Source organism: Geotrypetes seraphini, chromosome 1 (genome assembly GCF_902459505.1).
Source record: "Geotrypetes seraphini chromosome 1, aGeoSer1.1, whole genome shotgun sequence".
In the NCBI taxonomy this organism is placed as follows: domain Eukaryota; kingdom Metazoa; phylum Chordata; class Amphibia; order Gymnophiona; family Dermophiidae; genus Geotrypetes; species Geotrypetes seraphini.
The window spans coordinates 162,134,078-162,154,361 of NC_047084.1; the positions used below are offsets into that span (position 1 = coordinate 162,134,078).

At 42.6% G+C, this 20,284-nt stretch overlaps 1 protein-coding gene across 4 annotated transcripts in view; it reads left to right on the forward strand.

The window, feature by feature from the left end:
• The window catches only part of FHDC1 (FH2 domain containing 1), a 153,875-nt gene that overhangs the window by 53,190 nt on the left and 80,401 nt on the right, over positions 1-20,284 (forward strand). For all 4 annotated transcript variants that reach the window (XM_033940804.1, XM_033940784.1, XM_033940795.1 and 1 more), the window contains exon 2: positions 8,617-9,148. In XM_033940804.1, coding sequence (XP_033796695.1) covers positions 8,744-9,148 — 405 coding nt within the window. In that variant the 5' untranslated portion in view covers positions 8,617-8,743. The remainder of the gene's footprint in view (positions 1-8,616; positions 9,149-20,284) is intronic.

The following is a 20,284-nucleotide window of genomic DNA, read 5'->3' on the forward strand; positions in this document are numbered from 1 at the left end:
ACAGAGCAAATGCTTTTTGTGGCACTTTATATTTGAAATTATAAAATTGCAAAACCAACAAAAAATTAAATTTGAGATTTATTTCAAGTTATTTAGGCTATGGCTGGGTAATTGTAACAAAGGTGAAATTAAAGTAGATGGAGGTGCTTGCTTTTGAATGCAAATTAACTCAAAATGCAGCTAGATCAGGGGTGGGCAACTCCGGTCCTCGAGGGCCGGAATCCAATCAGGTTTTCAGGATTTCCCCAGTGAATATGCATTGAAAGCAGTGCATGCAAATAGATCTCATGCATATTCATTGGGGAAATCTTGAAAACCCGATGGATTCCGGCCCTCGAGGACCGGAGTTGCCCATGTCTGGGCTAGATAGTCAGAAGCAAACGCCCATTTCATCATCCACCATCTGCAGTTGTTCTCTCTTTTTCGATTTAATTTCTGTCAGAGCTGAAAATCCAGGATTGCAAAGATAAAGAGATCCAAACAGTAACAAAGCCTTGATTACTTTGTTGTTCAAGTTAGGATAACTACTGCATAAAAAATAAAATTACTTGCTATTAGTTTTCAAGGACCATTTTTTTACATCAAAGAATGATGCTCGTCTGGGCGGTTGTATCCTTACACACACACACACACTCATAAGATTGACATATTCTTGCATATGCAACATACATCTAGTGCAGGGGTAGGCAATTCCGGTCCTCGAGAGTTAGAGCCAGGTCAGGTTTTCAGGATATCCACAATGAATATGTATGAGATGGATTTGCATGCACTGCCTTCTTGAGATGCAAATCTATCTCATGCATATTTATTTTGGATATCCTGAAAACCTGACCTGGCTCTGGCTCTCGAGGACCTGAATTGCCTACCCCTGCACTAGATGTATGTTGCATACGCAAGAGTATGTCAATCTTATGAGTGTGTGTGTGTGTGTGTGTGTGCCTACCCCTGATCTAGTGTATACTTATGAAGGGAATTTCTTTTTTTTAAATAAAGTAAAATTTTGGAATCTCTCATGGCACATCCAGTATCTCTTCAGGGCACACAGTTTGAGAGACACTGATTTAAACTATTTATAAGAAACTTCTATGGTTGGGGGTGAGGGGTTCTTCATCTCCTAGAGCAGGGTTAGGGAACTCCGGTCCTCAAGAGCTGTATTCCAGTCGGGTTTTCAGGATTTCCCCAATGAATATGCTTGAGATCTATTTGTATGCACTGCTTTCAATGCATATTCATTGGGGAAATCCTGAAAAACTGCTCTCGAGGACCGGAGTTCCCTATCCCTGTCCTAGAGGTTGTTTCTGAAGAGAAGACGTCAAATGTATTTTGTTTTTTGAAGAGGAGAAAAGGCCTGAATCAGAGTAATGCAAAATGTCTTTAAAGATCTGTAAAACAGATCCTTAGATGCAACGGTCAATATTTGAGGGAAGTTTTAAAATGCTCAAGTTCAACCTTCTTGCATACGAGATAGTTAATCGGTTCTCCACCTTTCTATATAAAACCATTTTCTCTTGCATCAGTGATGACTGAACTTGTTTTATCTGTTAAACTTGAGCTGATCTTCTAACGTCACAGAACTCTGCAACCATTGTCTCAGTGCTCGGCCCTGAGCTTACCAGCTCCCAGACTCAACTAACCCTGATGGAGATTATTATGAATACTCATATCCCATTGGGCAGCATTATAGTCTGAGCCATGGGACTGACCATATATTCTCACTTTTAAGCTTCCATTACAAGAGTTATGGTAACGTGCCCACCCAGGGCCAGCCTTGCCATTGAACAGAGACTGTCTGAATTCAAGAGGGCCTGGGATAGGCACATGGGATCTCTCGGAGAGAGAAAGAGATAATGGTTACTGTGGATGGGCAGACTAGACGGGCCATTTGGCCTTTATCTGCCATTACATTTCTATGAACAACTGTGTTGTTTTGCTCATGATCTCACTTTTCAGCTGCTCCTCCTCCCTATAGTGCTGCTAGGCATATGCAACCCTGTTACTGCATTATCGGTCAGAAGCCGTGCACCGAGTCTCTGCACGTGGCTCTGCCTCCCTCTCAGGCTGTTGTCTATGTGCATCACATATAATTTTTCAGATCAAGGGCTAAGAAAAGAAGCAAATTAAATTCTACTGTAAAATTTAATCGGTGCACTCACCCTGGGTCTGTTTTCAATAATTACTGATATGGTTGGGGGGGGATGGAGGAAATGAGGTGTGTAATGTCTCAACTGTGGCCTTTTGCTATTCCTTCACTTCTTGTAGAATGGCAGTTTTGTCAGCTTTGATATCTCTCTTGCTAAGGCATTGTGCCCTCATTCCTCCCACCGCCAGCGACGAGATAGTGACTTGCTCGGGAAGGCATTGAACAATAGCCACCTCACTTAGTAGGTGGCACACGAATGTAACCAGGCAGCAGGGACTGGAGCCAGGTGCCTATTTGTATTTCCAGTGAGACTTCCTGACGTACTGCCAGCACAGATACACTCTTTGCATGGAAATATGGCCTAATCAGTGACTTCAGAGCTAAACTGGAAATTTTGCTTTCTATCTTCACTTCCTTTTCGCTCACTCTTGTAATCCGAGAGGAGGATACGGAATTTTTATGCATGTATGCAGAGTGCACGATACGGATTCTTCATAAGCACTTTTAGAGCTCTGATGGAGCTTCCAATTTGTTTTTTTTAGCTACACCACGCGAAAGATATTACATTAATAATAAGGCGCCTGAGGCAGGCCATATTGGCCGAATCACGTGCGTGTCGAGCCATCGCACAGATTTCCGTGACTACGGAATAAAGTTGCACACCAGCATCACTAAATTTCTCCACTGTGGTTTGTTTGTGTCTGTTTGTGTGTGTGTGGAGTTTGTTCCTCGTTTTTCTGACCAAAGCTCCATAAGACTGACAATTCACTTACATGAAGTCACTACTGGTCCCCTTTTGTATTCTTTGGAGAGAGTAAAAGCAGTGAAGATGCATGTGTCTTCAATCAAAAAGAAGAGGTTTGACCTTCTCTGGGGTCAAAAATACCCCCCCCCCCCCCCGAAGCATTTTTGTCTGTGCTGGTTCCAGCCACAAATCTGCAGTAATTTCAGAAGGATGTATTAGCATCCTATGGGTGTTTTTCAAGGAGTGGGAGGGTGTGATACCCAGAAATATTTCTAAATCTAATCTTCTTTGAGGGTTTAATGTGACTGCTAGTCCCACCTGCAGGTTTCTGCATCACGCTCTGTCTTGTGCTGTATCGGTGTGGAGAGAACTTGCATGCAGGTTTAAGTATAAAAATGTTCACACTAGACCAGTGTTCTTCAACCGCCAGTCCACGGTGCGATTGATGCGTCGTTATCTTCGAGCCAGCTCCCTCTTCCTAACTGGTTCAGTGCACAAAGCCACGGGCAGTGGCTCCTATGGGCATCCTGCGCCTGAACCGGAAGCCTTCTCTCTGACATTGCAACGTCAGAGGGAAGGCTTCCAGATGAGGCACGGGACATGCAAGGTGCAATTAGTACTATTATGGGGGCGGGGTCTGGGGTAGAGATTGGGTAGAGATGGGTGGGGTCTGGCCCACGACTTAGCCCCTTGTTCTTCAACCGCCGGTCCACAGAATAATTCTTTTATTTCTGCCGGTCCATAGGTGTGAAAAGGTTGAAAAACACTGCACTAGACCAGTGGTCTCAAACTCGTGGCCCGGGGACCACATGCGGCCCGCCAGGTACTATTTTGAGGCCCTTGGTATGTTTATCATAATCACAAAAGTAAAATAAAACAGTTTCTTGATCATATGTCTCTTTAGCTATACATTACAATATTATTATTAAGACTGAGCCAAAAGGAAAGATTTATAAACTATAAAGAGTTTTACCTCATGCAAAATTGTCATTTCTTTAATAAGACATTAACTATTTTTTTTTTTTTGAGGCCCTCCAAATACCTACAAATCCAAAATGTGGCCCTGCAAAGGTCTGAGTTTGAGACCACTGCACTAGATCCCTAATATGTATCGAATTAGGACACAACCTTCTATTGTAAACTTGTACTGTAATTACATCATATTGTAATCTGTTAACTGAATTTTATGTATGTTTAATCTGTAACCCGTTCTGAGCTCTTTTGGGAAAACGGGACAGAATTCAAATTAAATAAATAAAATCTACCCAACAGGTTGGAGGAACCAAACATGAAGAAATACTGATTTGGTCAAGGGTAATAAGCTTCTATGCTGACAGCCTGGATAGAGAGAGCAGCAAAATCCACCATGCAGACTGGGTGGATCTGCTGGTCTTTATCTGTTGCCCTCTGTTAACTTTTCTTTGGGTAAGCCAGGCTGAAGGGGAATGAATGAAGCTGCTTTTGTGATCCGCAAGGCTCTTGTGCAGTTGACAAAGGCCCAAACCTTGTACTGCCATTCAAGTGAGATCAGTGCCTGGCAACTATTCACTAGAAGTGTGTAGACAGAAAAATGTAATTTGGTGTGGGAGGGTTTTTTTTTTTTTTCCTGCCTGTTTTTAGCAAGCTTTAATGTGCCTTTTTTTGTACCCTTCCTATCAATATCTATGTAATATCTATGCAATGAAAAAAACAAGGAAAGTGTAGCTCGTAATTCTTTCCAATCTGTTGAATGGATGTGTGTCATGTTGCCTCTGACATGGAGGGGACAGGGATGGTTCATTTGATTGGCGTGGTACTCAAAATTCCATTGGTTTAGAGCAGCGATTCTAAAACCTGCCCCCCAGCCAGTCAAGATTTCAGGATATCCAGAATGAATTTACATGAGATTGATTTGCTCACCGAGGAAGCACTGTATGCAAATCGGTCTCATTTATATTCATTGTGGATAGCATCAGAACCTGATTGGCTGAGGTTCCTCTAGTCTAGGACATGTTTGGGAACCACTGGTTTAGAGACAGTAACATGAAATCAAGGGGTCTTTTTATCAAGGTGCGCTGAATGCTAAGGCATCCATTATATTCTATGGGTGCCTTAGCGTGAGCTAATCTTTAGAACGCACTAAATTGGTTAGCACGCCTTAGTAAAAGGGACCCTTCAGTGTGATAAATACTGTACATCGAATCATTAAATGTCACTGTCAGCTACTTCCAAATGATGAATTTTACATTTTAACCATGGGAGTACCACTTTTTCCACCGTATGATGGGTATTGATAGACTTCACCACACTAGTAAACCACACACATCAGCAACTAATAATAAACTTACATAATTCAGTCACTAGTGTCACTATATGTAGCAACATTTAAAAAAACAAAAAACAGCCCATTATATGGTTCGGTCACTAGGTCGTACAGTAGCAATTGTAATATATATTTTATTTATTGTGAATTTTAAGAGCCAGCTCAGCAGGGAGGTTTCATGTGGTACTCCTAAGGAAATTCTGTACAAAATAATTTAAAATTCCATACAGAAACGTTGAAAATTCTACCGTAATTTTTATTTTGTATATATGAGAGGGTCTAGAATTCTCCCATCATAACTGCCTGGTCATCCCTGCCCTAGGTCTGATACTCCTGAACTTTCTTCCCTGGCCCCAAAGAATCTCACTTACCAACATAGCATAAAACCCACTATAGGCTTGCCCCCCCCCCCTACTCAAAGATTGCGAATCATCCAAAACTCCTACTACCAAAACTCCACTGGCTACCCTTGGAAGCAAGAGTGCAATTCAAGTTCGTCTGTTTCTGTTTCAAATCCATCCTTGGTTCGGCCCCCCCCTATACTTGGTACCCCATTTTATCCTAGAGCGCCCATCCAAGCACACTCGCAGAACCCACCTGTTTAGCCATCCAACTCTAAAGGCCTGCTGCTACAAAAAATACCTAAATAGAACTCTCGCCTTCCAAGCAGGTCAGCTTAATAATTGGCTGGCCGACATTATCTCACGCGCTTCATCCTACCTAAACTTCAGGAAACTACTAAAAACTAATCTATTTACCCGATTTATATCCTAAGACCTCTATGCCCAACCTATGGCCCCTTTTTACTACACCGTGTCTTGTTTACCCTTTTAAACTGCATCTTCATCTGCTGATTGCACCCCCTCTGTTTTACCTATATGCTTATATTCACTGACTGTACCCCTTTGTGTACCAACATTCTTGGATTGAACCTTAACGCAGACTGTCTTGCCCTTTGTTGTACCTATTTTCTCTGATTGTACTATATTCGCTGATTGTCCAGTCCTTCTTCGTTGTAAACCGCCTCGAACTACTATGTCTTTGGCGGTATATAAGAAATAAATTATTATTATTATTACTCAGTGCACACATTCCCAAATTTTTTTCAACCCTCCATATGCTCAGCCACAGTTCTTTCTTAGACTCCTCTAGCACAGACCCCCCCCCATAGCGCTCCTTATCTCTTTCTGTCCCCCCCCCCCCCCCCGTAAACACCCACAGCTCTCTTAACAGCCTTTTAAGACACTCAGGCCTGGATGCACTAAAGATAATCGATAATACCAACTGAATCGCTGTTGGCTGATTCTGAACGAGCGATCGATGCGCTACCAAGCTTGCATGCAAATGATTTGCACGCAAACCCGACAGATCAATTGCGCAGTAAGCGATTGACACATAAGAACATAAGCAATGCCTCTGCTGGGTCAGACCTGAGGTCCATCACGCCCAGCAGTCCGCTCACGCGGCGGCCCAACAGGTCCAGGACCTGTGCAGTAATCCTCTATCTATACCACTCTATCCCCTTTTCCAGCAGGAAATTGTCCAATCCTTTCTTGAACCCCAGTACCGTATTCTGCCCTATAAAGCTCTCTGGAAGTGCATTCCAGGTGTCCACCACACGTTGGGTAAAGAAGAACTTCCTAGCATTCGTTTTTAATCTGTCCCCTTTCAACTTTTTCAAATGCCCTCTTGTTCTTTTTTTTTCAAAAGTTTGAAGAATCTGTCCCTCTCTACTCTCTCTATGCCCTTCATGATCTTGTAAGTCTCTATCATATCCCCTCTAAGTCTCCTCTTCTCCAGGGAAAAGAGACCCAGTTTCTCCAATCTATCTATCTATCTCTATTTCTGTCTCTCTCCCTTTCTCTCTCTCTCTCTCTTTCTTTTTTTCTCTCTCTCTCTCTCTATTTCTCTCTGTCTCTCTTTCTCTCTCTCTCTCTATATATATATATTTCTGTCTCTCTTCCTTTCTATCTCTCTTTCTCTCTGTCTCCCTCTCTCTCTCTCTCTTTCTGTCCCTCTCCACTCTCTCTATGCCCTTCATGATCTTATAAGTCTCTATCATATCCCCTCTAAGTCTCCTCTTCTCCAGGGAAAAGAGACCCAGTTTCTCCAATCTCTCAGCGTATGAAAGATTTTCCATCCCCTTTATCAGACGCTTCGCTCTCCTCTGAACCCTCTCGAGTAACGCCATGTCCTTCTCGATAGCACACGCACAATCCGTCCCATTAAAAAAAAAAAGAAAAAAGTCCCCCGCACTGATGCCCCTTCCCAATGCACCCCCATGGCAGGCAATTGTCTGGGGGGGGGGGAGGAAGGACATGAGCAGCTGAAATTAACACATTAATGTAGATCCTGATGTCCATAACACATACTTTTTGCCCACAAGAAGAACAGCAATTTTTAAATAGTCAAGAAATGCAATTTTGCATTATCCAGGAAGGGTGATGTTGGAATAATTGCAATCATTTGAGATTTATTATGAAAATATTGGAGGGGTGCCTGGAGCTTGAAAGTTAATAAGGGGTGTGGGGGTATGGATGCACAATGTGCAACCCTGTTGCTCCTGTCACATTCTATTACATTTTCAGAATTATTTTATCCCCAAATGGACGGACAGACATTATCAACCCCTTATTCATAATTTCTTTTTAACATTTTCTTGAGTTGGAAAGAATAAAATCTGTGTACCGACATAAAATGTTGCACACTGTAATAATGCAAACTAGAGAGTAACCCAGGGACAAAGTTTCTCCCTTCCCCCTTCTCTGCAACAGAATAAAATCTTGTTTGTACAAAAAGTGAGTACAGTATTTGTCTTTATAGAAGATAATAGAACTGGAGTTTGTTTGCCAGGACAGGGTGGGAACGGGGTCAAACTTTTGTTCCCGTATCATTCGCACCAAACCTTTAGGTTTGCATTAAATGAAAATAAACAAATGGCCAGGCTTACTATTCTTGATAGCCTAGTTAAAATAGGACCGGGCAGCACTTATAACCATAACCTCTAAAGATAACTGCTGCACCTTTTGGAAAAATGCTTCCTGTGACTTGCAGGGGGCCCTGGTCGTGTGAGCCTGGGATCCGGTGTACCAGGCTGCTTTTTGCTTATGCCATATCTGTGTTAGAACGCTCAGTGCTGGTATGCTGCCGCTCGGCTTTGGATGCAAATCGGGTCAGTACGCATTGGATCTCGTGCAAGTAATATTTACTGTGCAACGGGAGATTTCACTGCACACGTTAAGCAGCTTATGGGAGAATTGAGGAGCTTTCTGTTGAGAGAAGAAATAATCGTCATTGCTCATAAACAATCTTTGCAAGTAGAACCTTCCATTTTCGGCATAGCTTTTCATTTGCAGCCCAGTGGGGGGAGGGGGTGGATACAGATACACAGGCAGCAAGTATGTTTTACAGTCTTTTCTTTTCTTATAGATGATGAAGACTCTGCTTTTGCACTTCATGCTGAATATGGATTAGAAGTGGAAAGAATGACTGAAGCGGCCACTCTGCCGTCCCGCCGTTTACAAGACAAAGTCTGCCAGCCGGAAGAAGAGTAAAAATGCACGTGACAAACTGCCTCTCCTTAACCAGCGACAAAGAGAATGCAGATATTTCAGTGGTGGCCGGATTAATGCAGGGGCCTCCTGTGGTAGCGCCACCTCCCCCGCCACCGCCGCCTCCTCCACCCCCGCCTCCTCCTCCACCCCCACCCCTGCCAGCTGGAAATCATGGACATAACCCCTTCAGCAGGAAAAAGCGGATGCGGAGTTTCTTTTGGAAAACCATTCCCGAGGAGCAGGTGCGGGGTAAGACCAACATCTGGACCATAGCTGCCAGGCAGCACCAGTTCCAGATCGATACCAGGATCATCGAGGAGCTCTTCGGGCAGCAGGACGAAGTGAAACTAACAGTGTCCCGAAAAAGCAGAAGCCCGAGGTCCTCGTTCATTGATGTGAAAGAAGAGGTAAGCTGCCCGAGTGGGAAGAGAATTAAAACAGTAGAGACTCTTTTTTTTGTTTGTTTTTTTGTGTGTGTGTTTCGCTGTTTCCCTCGGCTGGTTTCTGCCATTCCTTCCTATTTCCCTGTGCTGCAACCTGTTACGTCAAGCAGCTCTTACTGGAGAAGAATAAAAATAAAGAGCTCTAGTTGCTAAGATCAGAAGCTCAGAGCTCGCTGACCTTCCCTTTCTCTTTAGTGAAAAGGGGAAGGGGTGGGGACAGATTTATTGTGAAAATAACGGCTACAGCCAGGGCCTCTCTCTTAAACTAGACGTGGCATGGCAGTCTGGTAAATGGAGAGGATGCTCATGCTCGTCCTGTCTGCCTTCCCCACCCCTTCCTGATCACCCAGTCTGAACAGGGAATGCCAGAGGTGGTCTTTAGGACAGTTGGGTTGCTGTCCCTTCCCCTCATGCATCCATAAAAAAAAAGGAATAGAACGCAGTCTGGTTCTTCGGCTCTACTGTCGAGGCACCTGTTACGGGAAGAGTTAGGCAGGGTGAAGTAGGAGGGAGAGAACCTCCGTTAGGTATAGTGTTGTTAGAATAAGAGGTCTGAGACATGTTGGAAAGAAAATATATAGTGGTATTTTATTTATATACCGCCCATCAAGGTTTCTACAGTCAGGTGCTCAAGAATTTGTCCCTATCTGTCTCAGTATGCTCACAATTTGTCTAATGTACCTGGGCCAATGGAGGATTAAGTGACTTGCCCAGGGTCACAAGGAGCCAGCGCAGGGCTTGAACCCACAACCTCAGGGTGCTGAAGGCTCTAGCTAAAATTTGTAATAACCTTGGTAAAAAAAAAAATGTGTTTCCCCCCCCCCCCCCCTTGTCTGTGTTTTTCAGGACCTCCTTTTTATACTCATTCTTAAACTCTCTCTGATTTTATCTGTAGTTGGTATATTTTTTTCTTTTTCTCTATTTGTACTTTGTTATACACTATACATTTTTTTTTACTCTATCTCCTGTTTTATGTAGGGGAAATTTTGGAGCTTGGGGGTGAGAGGATTTGAGAGCTTGGAGGTAGTGGGGAAATAGAGGTGGGAAGATCTAGGTGTGGAAGAGAATTAGCTCTCCCTCAGCAATTCCACACCTCTAAGAGACGGCAGGGATATGAGAAGTGAAGAGATACGGGAATAAGATAACAGAGGGGACAATATAAAGAAAAACAGAACAGAAAAAGATCAGAGGTGAGAGGTGGACCATTGAAAAGGGAGAGAGTTGGAACAAATGTGGAACAGTACCAGGGTACATTTTATTTATTGATTGATTTGATTTTCAGGCCCATCCTCCCAAAAGAGCTCAGAACTGGATTAAGAACATAAGAATTGCCGCCGCTGGGTCAGACCAGTGGTCCATCGTGCCCAGCAGTCCGCTCAAAGACCAGCACCCTAACTTAGACTAGCCACTACCTGCATACGTTCCGGTTGAGCAGGAACTTGTCTAACTTTGTCTTGAATCCCTGGAGGGTGTTTCCCCCTATGACAGACTCTGGAAGAGCATTCCAGTTTTCTACCACTCTCTGGGTGAAGAAGAACTTCCTTTTGTTTGTATGGAATCTATCCCTTTTCAATTTTAGAGAGTACCCTCTCGTTCTCCCTACCTTGGAGAGGGTGAACAACCTGTCCTTATCTACTAAGTCTATTCCCTTCAGTACCTTGAATGTTTCGATCATGTCCCCTCTCAATCGAGCTAAGATCAGACTCGCCGAAGCATATCCGGCGTTATCATAGATCATCCATAGTTGCGGGTAGTGGAGTTATGTACACTATGTCTTTCACATCACCCCTCTAAAGGAAAAAGTCACAAACAGTAATGTCCAGTGATTTGGGGGGCCACTTGAGGAACACCTGGTCATTTTGTCATGTTGCATTGTCTGAAGGTTGTAACTTCTGCACCAATTGCAGCTTATAAGTGTGTAAGATCTTGCTAACCGTGCTTTTTGGGACTTGTATTTGCTGTCATCTTTTTTTATAAACATATTCCTATAAGTTTTGATTTTGTAACCATTTAAAATTAAGGAGTGTTTTTGTGAGGACCCTGTATATCAAATGTTAGTTAAAACAGTGTTTTAGAGCTCATAGACAACTTTGTTACAGGTTTAGCAGTGAAAATTGTGGTGTCTGAAGCTGGGAATGTAGTACTGGTGTCCCAGGTGGCAGCTGAAGTTTCAGTCCAGAGAACTGGCAAACAGATCTCCGTGGTCCTGTCCAGTTAGCCGCCCTGGAGCATTGGCTCCACAGACTTGAGTCTCTGTGGGAATAGTGATATATGCTAAAGTAGATGCAAGAAGCAGGAGCTTCTGTAAGGGAACGGTAGGCTTTGGGGTCTTTAGCTTGGAGGAACGGTTTACTTGAGTGCATGTGTGGGCTTATCAGGTGCTTTGGAGGAGAAAAGATGATGGCATCTAGAGCCAGCAGTTCTGCAGACACTGGACCCACCCCGGACAGACTCAGGAGTGGAATAATGGAGGGAAATCTCAAAGGCTCCTTCGGCGATTCATTTGGAAGAGGTGCCGGCCATGTCTTCTCGAGGCCTGAATTTGTCATTTCATAGACTTGATTTTACGCCCACTGAATAACATTAGGTCGTGTTGCAATACAAAGCAGTGCTTATCTGTTAAAGCCATTGCATTCAGATTATCTGATTTAAGTATTTACTATGGTGGACCATACAAAAAAAAAACCCCAACCACCCCTTTTTGAGATAGGGAGGGGGAGGTTCTAGTATAAAGGATAATGTTACTCTGGAGAAAACTGGTTAGTTTCCTTAGGGATGTAGACCTTTACAAATGTCACCTGTTGGAGATCTCCCGAGAAGTTTTATTTTGTATCTGGAATATATTACACTTCTCCCTCCGTATTCACGGTTTCAGCAATCGCGGTTTCTATTATTCACGGTTTTTAGCTAGCTGGCTCCTCCCCCAAAAATTACATCAGCTTGCATAGAGAAATCGCTGATTCCAAGCGTTTACAGAGAAAATAGCTGATTCCCAGCACTTTCTTCACTATGTTTTGCCTCTCCTTCAGGAACAGGCCAGGTCTCTCACCATGTTATTCGCGGTTTCACCATGTTCACGATGGTTTTTAATAGAAAACTGCGAATAACATAGGAAAAAGTTACTCACAGTTTTTCTGTATTCGCGGGTCTGTTAACCCCCTATCACAGCGAATACAGAGGGAGAAGTGTATTACCTTTATGGTCTTAACAGTAAGAATCCAGCATGTGTGACAGTGGGTTTTTTTTTACCTGTCTGCTTGTGGAACAGAGCCAAGAATTAAAACAGTGATGTCACTGGGAGGGGACAGCTGCTTCACTTGTTTTTCTTTCTAAGCAAACTGCATCCATAAAAAAAAAAAAAATCATCAAAGAAATTCATTGTTTCTGATCCTAAAAACATGTTTTTCCTGATGCCTCCAGCTCTACCCTCATTAGTCGTCAGCAGGAAACAGCACATCCCAGAACTGGAATAATTGTAAAGTTTCCTTGTAATTCTGTAGTAAATGTAATTGGTTTTTTTTTTTTCGTTTGATCCTTACTTCATGCCTGCTATTTCTCAAAAAATTTGTTAGATTTCCTGGGATGTTTCTCATTAATTTTGCCAAAACCGATATGAATTTTTATTTCTTTTTAAATTCATGGCAGGGCCTGAGGTTGATATGGCTCTAGGCATAGAGGATCCCAGGATAAACGTAAGAAGATCCCCAGTTCTAGCTTATCTTCCTTCTGTCCCGTTTCCTTCTGACTCTGGCCCATATGCTCAAAACTCACACACCTTTAACGATTAACGCTAAACCAGTTTTAACCGGTTTAGCGTCGAAGTATTTCAGCTATCGATGCCCAAAATGGCTAATCGTGGTCTTTTCTGTGGTTTATAGCAGTCTCCGAAAATCGTATGCAAGTAGTTTACAACAAGCTCATCAGTATTAAAATGAGCACTCCGATTGATGCCTAGATCAGAGGTGTCAAACTCAAATCACATAAGGGGCCGAAATCTAAAACACAGGTTAAGTTGGGGGCCGGATTTTTTAAAGATACTTACCCCCTCCTTTGCTGACGCACAGTGTGGGATGCTCACAGAACTTTCAACCTTTTTACACCCGGCAGAAATAAAATAATTATTTTTTGGACAGGTAAACTACTAGGACTAAAATTTAAAAACCCCGTTTACGCCCCATCTCCGCGAGCTCGGTCCCAGCAAACCATTTGATCCCATCTGCACAAGCCGCAGTTATGATTTTATATTGAACGTATTTTATTAAAGTATAAAAAGAAACAATATTCTGAACAATTGTGATTTTAGAAATACAAATATACAGAGCACGGACCAACAAAACCCCTGTCTCCCCTCCCCTTCACTTATATCCCCTCTACTTTCAAGAAAACTGAACAAGTCAAGTTATTATAGAATGCTACATAGAAATATCATGTTAACAGAATATTGCAGTCCCTAGTTATGTCTCTAGCAGGATATATATTTCAAATTTGATATATTCTAATGACAAAATAGAAATAAAATGATTTTTTTTCTACCTTTTGTGGTCTCTGCTTTCATCTTCTTTCCACTCTTCCTTCCAGCGTCTGCCCGTTCCATCCACTGTCTGGCCTCTCCCCCTTCCATATGTATCTGACTTCTTTCTATGCCCCTCTGCCCTTTCCATCCAGCCTGTGCCTCCTCTCTCCTTTTTACATCATTTATTCCAGCTTCACTGCCTTCTTCATTTTTAACTCTCCTTCACCAGATCTAGCATTTTTATCCCTCTCTCATTTCTCTGCTGACCCCCTTTCCAGCATCACTGTCTCTCTACTTTCTCATTCCTCTCTCTCCCCTTTCCTTCATCTGATCTCTCCATTCCACCCTGACCCCCTTCCCCTCCTGTAATCTCCCTGCCAGCTATTTCCTTCCTTTTTTTTTCTCCCTTCCCTCCTTCCTTTTTTATTTCTCCCTTCCCTTCTTCCTTTTTTCCTTCCCCTTCCCTCCTCCCTCTATCCAACATTAACTCTCTTCCCATCCCTTTCCCTCCTCCCCTCCCAGCAGCATATCTCCTTCTAACTCCCTCCAAGTCCAGTAACAGCTCTCCCTTTATCCAGCAGCTTCCCAGCCTCCTACAGTGGCTTCCTCCCCTTCCAGCAACTCTCAGTACTTGCCTGCAGGAAGTTGCTGGTAAATCACTGCCCTGGCAAGTAGGAGAGCTGGTGGGAGGGGAGACAGCCACTGTGAAGGCTCCCCAGGATCTTGCTTGCACACGCTGACCATCTCCCTCCACCTGCACCTGTATCTGCAGTTCTCTCCGTTCTACTTGCAACTTCCCCGCGGCCCTCTTCAACAACTCGGCAGAGGCGGCGATCAGGACAGGCTGCCGATGTCAGGACCTTCACTCTCTGAGTCCCGCCTATTTTGTTTCAACTTCCTGTTTCCTAACAGGCGAGACTCACAGAGGGAAGGCCCCGACATCGGCAGCCTGTCTTGATCGCCTGAGGCTGGGAGGAACAGCAGTTAGCAGGAACCGCAGTCGGGAGGAACCGCAGTCGGCAGGAAATTTAACTGCCGACTTGATCTCGCCGGCCCTGTGCGGACCGGCAGAAATTTTCTGCGGACCGGCATGGCATCTAGTGGCCTAGATGATGCGCAAAATAAAGTGCAGGATTTTAATGCTCCAAAATCTCCGACAGGTCTGCTGGAGTTGCCGGTATTGTTAAAAATAAAAAAAAGAGCACGATATCTATCCCCATTAAAAACAATAATAAAATTGTGCTGGGTTGGGGGGGTCACACCCCTCAAACTTTAAAAAAGTAAAAATCAACAGGAGGGAAGGCCGCTCCTTACTGCCTCGGCTACCCAGACCCCCCTCACTCCTGAAATTGAAGATCAGTAGGAAATGTTTTCATAATTGATCACCGTTTTCAAATTGGACCATTTATCGGCACTATAGCAACCCACAGGATTTTAACAGCAATTTTAGAGCATCAGGCCCTCTGTCCTTTTCCCCACCCCCCTCCCTCGTGTTCTCTCTTCCATTTGTTTGTGCACCTCATCTGCCGCCTAAGTTCTGTTTGTGATGGTCCAACAGCAGTGGTTTGTCCTATCCTAACTAACGCTGGCTTTTACAAAGCCGCAGTAGGCAAATGCTTCGAAGCTCATAGAATTTCTATGGATGTCAGAGCATTTGCCTCTATTGCAGCTTTGTAAAAGGAGCCCTAAGATAATTGTTCAACCCCAAGATGTTACCTTAAAAGGCATCTGGCAAGTGGTGATCAGGAATGAAGAATGTTTAAAAATTACTATCCCTGAAGATGCGTCGGAGGCTCTCGATCCAAGATGGCCGACGGTCCCGGACGCTGAGTAGCATGCCGGAGAAGATTGCTTGAAAAATTTCTCTTGGAGCGAATTACTTACTTGAGATGCCGAAGAGGAGAGGCCGCAGCGCCGCTGGAGCCTCGCGGCGTTCAGCGGTCCCCTCGTTCGGCAATATTGAAGAACTCCTGTGTCGGATGCAGGATATCCCGGCAGCGTCGGCACCCCCCCCCCACCCCCCCCCGCTGGAGACGCCTCAGAGGGGCGGAAATGAGGTGATCTCCTTGGGGCTAGAGACTACGCTGAGCCCCGACGCTAGGGCACCTCCCCCACCTCCTCAGGTTACCAGCTCCCCACGAGTGGAGGAGCTGCCGGAAGAAGGCAAGCACCTATCCTCGGAGGCTAGGAAGAACAGAGAGGGGAGCGTGGAGATGGACTCCCTGAGTTTTCAGGTGAGTCCAAGAAGCACCGAGGACTTGGAAACATCAGGGATTATTTCAGCCCAGCAGAAGGATTGCCAGAAACAGCTGATAACCGGTGAGACTATTCAAACTTTTAATCTTTCATATGTTATTGAAAAACCCAGAGAAGTAACACTGGACTCAATCTGGGATTTAGTTGCTGACCTAGCCAAGTCTGTTAAGCCCCAGCTTTTGCAGCTGGAAAATAAAATTATTCTTCAAGAAACTGAGATAAAAAATATAAAAGTTGAAATTGATGAATCCAAGAATTCTATTGTGAATATACAACAGGAGTTAAAAGCATCAAAACAGCTTAGTGAAGCAATAGTAAAAGATAACACAAATTTGCGTAGAAAATTGGAAACTTTGGAGAACTTTTCTCGTAATAATAATCTCCGACTGATTAATTTTCCTAGGATAGCCTCGGTGACACCTAGGGATATGTTGAAATGTTATATGGTGGAGATTTTGGGTATTCCAGAGGATACATTACCACCACTTACTCAAGTATATTACCTACCAATGAAAGCTATTAAATCACCACCTAAACAACAGGAGGATAATCAACCACTTAATGTTTCAGCAATTTTGGAACTTTCGGATAGAGAGCTTGCATCTCCGGCAACATTGCTTCTTACTGTGGCTCTTGCACCAGATAAAAACTGGTTGCTTAGATTGTTCTTTAGAAATAAAATGAAAGAATTTCGTGGACATAAAATATTAATGTTTCCAGATTTGGCACGGGAAACCCAGAGAAGAAGGCGAGAGTTTCTTTTGATGAAGCCAGGTGTTATATCTCTTGGAGGGACTTTTTTTCTACAACATCCTTGTAAATGTGTAATACAATACCATATGAAGAAATATGTATTCTTTGAGCCATTCCAGTTGACAGCCTTTCTGGCAGGAACTCGACTGGATGAAGAGAAATCAAAGTGAAGTGCAATTGAATAAATGATATCCTTCCTCAGCCAAGGGATCTTGTTTTCCTAATATTTGAATTGATATTTGTTAGTATTTGTTAATATGTCCGCCTCATCCTTCTTGGATCTAATTTAGAGGACTTGAGCTGAATTTAAGCTAAACATTTATTTTATTTGATTTGATTACTATGTATTTTACCTTTGAGTATTATTTTCCTGCTTTTCTTCAACTTTCTGTACAAGTGGATACTTGATTTATAAAATGTAAAATTTGATTAAAAAAAAAAAAAATTACTATCCCATAGCTATGTAGTTTTCTCTCAAAAGACAGTTGACAAGTTTTATGACAAAAACTCTAAAGGACAGTAAATTGTCACAGATTTCTTCATCTATGACAAATTTACAGTCAGCTTCTTCAGCTTTTGTAAAGGACAAGTTTGCTGATCCATAGACAATTGGAGTTCCTAGAAATAATAATAATAATTTTATTTTTATATACTGCCTGACCAAAAATTGTTCTAGGCGGTTTACAACAAATAAGCACAAGTCATACAGTGGAGAGTACAATTTAAAAGGAAAAAACAATTCAAAACAAAATACAATAAATAAGAATTGGTCCTACAGTAGAAAATATGATTTAAAAGAAAAATGCAATTTAAAAGAATGATTCTAAGCGAATTACAACAAATAAGAACCGACCATACAGTAAAAATACAATTTAAAAGAAGATACATTGCATGACGGAAGCATAGAATTATTAAACGAAACAACCAGTTAGGATACAAATTTTTCAAACAGTTGGGTCTTCAATAGTTTTCTTACATCAAGATAAGAAGAGGATCCTAGCATAAGTTTACCAAACCAATCATTCAATTTGGCAGCTTGAAAAGAGAGAGTTCTCATATCCGTTCTAGAACTTTACGTATTTTGAGTTTTCCCCTAGGTTGTCTCCTGTCTCCAGAGATATTGTTGCATAGATATTTGAAGGAGATATTGCTATTAGATAAATCTGACAAATTATTTATTTCTGAATGTTGATATGTTTTTGATCCTCAATCGGGTGGTTGTAGAAGGCACTGATGAGGTTGCTAATTTGGAATCAATTAATTTGACTAATTTCCTTGAATCCTCCCAGGAGGATATTGTTACTAGAGCAATTTTGGGGGGGGGGGTTACCTTACTGACCAAACAGGAAAAAATTAATATATTGAAAATGTATTTACGGGGGAAAAAAAGTTCAGTTTTATGCTCAGCCAGTTTGTATGTTTCTGGATGTGGCTAGAAGAACCACAGAACAGTGTCGGAAAGAATTTTTGAGACAGGGTAAAGGCATTAGAAGTAGTCTTCCTTCAGTTTCCCTGTAAATGTGATAACTTTGAAGTCTGTAAGGTGCATTTACTGTGATCCTATTTAGCTTGAAAGATTTACTGATTGAAAAAGAAGTTTCTATTGAGGGGTAAAATGAGTGGATATAGACATTTGAAATGACTGATCGGGGTGGGTTTAATGTTTAGGATTTTGAATTTCCTGCATTTTTATTTCAGCTGCTTCTATTTCTGTATATTTCATTTTATATGAAATAATTATATTATACACTTCCCCCTCCGTATTTGCGAATTCCGTATCTACGGATTCGCTTATTTGCGGTTTTAAACCAAAAAATGCATTTTAATTTTCAGGCTATTTTAAGCCCTGTAAGCCCCCCCTTAAGCCTTACCTGGTGGTCTAGCGGGTTTGTGGGACAGGAGCGATCTTCCCACGCTCCTGCTCTGTGCAAATTGCTCACAGGAAATGGCTCGAGAGACTACGGGAGCTCAAGGCAGCCATTTCCTGTGAGCGATCTGCACGGGCCAGGAGCATGGGAAGATCGCTCCTGCCTGAAAACCCGCTAGACCACCAGGTAAGGCTTAAGGGGGGGGGGGGCTTTCAGGGCTTAAAATAGCCAGGGGAAGCGGGGGTTAGGGACAGAACAGGCCCGAATATTATTCACGTTTTTTTAATATTCGCGGGCCGGCTCTGCCCCTAACCCCCACGAATACAGAGGGGGAAGTGTAAATGCAAATTTAAAAAATAGAGATTTGCTCTGGGCCTGAAGAAGGTAAGCAGATCTGTTCTTTCCTCCTGATTTGTCAGGGTTTTACAAGAGTTTTGGGCTTGATAAACTGATACCCTGCCATATAAGGAGGATACTGTATCAACTCATTTGGTGAACTCGTTGATCTGTTTGTGAGGATCTGTTTGAAACTAGAGAGAGGTTTTCCCTTTGCAGTGGAGTCTTAAAGTTTTCTACATATCCTCTCAATTGTAGTCTTCTCCTCATGGCAACATAACTTTTTGGTTAGATAAGAACATACCTGGCAAAAACCCAAAGAGTAGCAACATCCCATGCTACTGATCTAGGGCAAGCAGTTGCTTTCCTCCATGTCTGTCTCAATAACAGACTATAGACATCTACTCCAGGAAATTGTCCAAACCTTTCTTAAAACCAGCTACGCTATCCACTCTTACCACAACCGCTGGGTTCCAGAATTTAACTATTCTCTGAGTGAAAAAATATTCCCTCCTATTGGTTTTAAAAGTATTTCCCTGTAACATTGAGTGTCCCCTAGTCTTTGTAATTTTTGACGGAATGAAAAATTGATCCGCTTGTACCCGTTCTACTCCACTCAGGATTTTGTAGTCTTCAATCAAGATGAAAAGCCCTAACCATTTTAGTCTTTCCTCATAGGAGAGGAGTTCCATCCCCTTTACCATCTTGGATGTTCCTCTTTGAACCTTTTCTAGTGCCGCTATATCTTTCTTAAGATAAGGAGACCAGAATTGAACGCAATACTCCAGGTGAGGTTGCATCATGGAGCGATACAGAGGCATTATAACATTCTTAGTCTTGCTAACCATCCCTTTTTAAAATAATTCCTAGCATCTTGTCTGCTTTTTTGGCCGCCGCGCACATTGGATGGAAGGTTTCATCGTATTGTCTACAATGACACCCAAACTTTTATAATATGGATGAAGGGAGAGGGAGAAAAAGGGATTTTGTTGTTGTTGTTCCATAAGACTTATTAAATTATATTTTGTAATGCATTATCTGACTGAGTTGAATATGTGAATACTTATGTTTTAATGGCTTCTGAATGCTGGTGTTGATAAGTAGAGAGCTGAAGTCAGGGTGAGTTTATTCATCAGGGTGTGGCATGACAGCATGTCCTTGTATATCAGGAAGTACTTTGGGAGTTGGGAGGCGGGTAGAGATTTTTGCTGTATTAGTTGATGGGGTGTGGAGACCATTTTGCTGGGGATGTTTTACACAATTATATTTTAAAATTGCTAGGCTGTTATAACACTGCTGGCCTTTCCCTAGTGAGAGTAGGGAGTGAGGCCCTGCTGTGTGTTAAGTGTTTAGGGTGGTGCTTATTATTAGCTT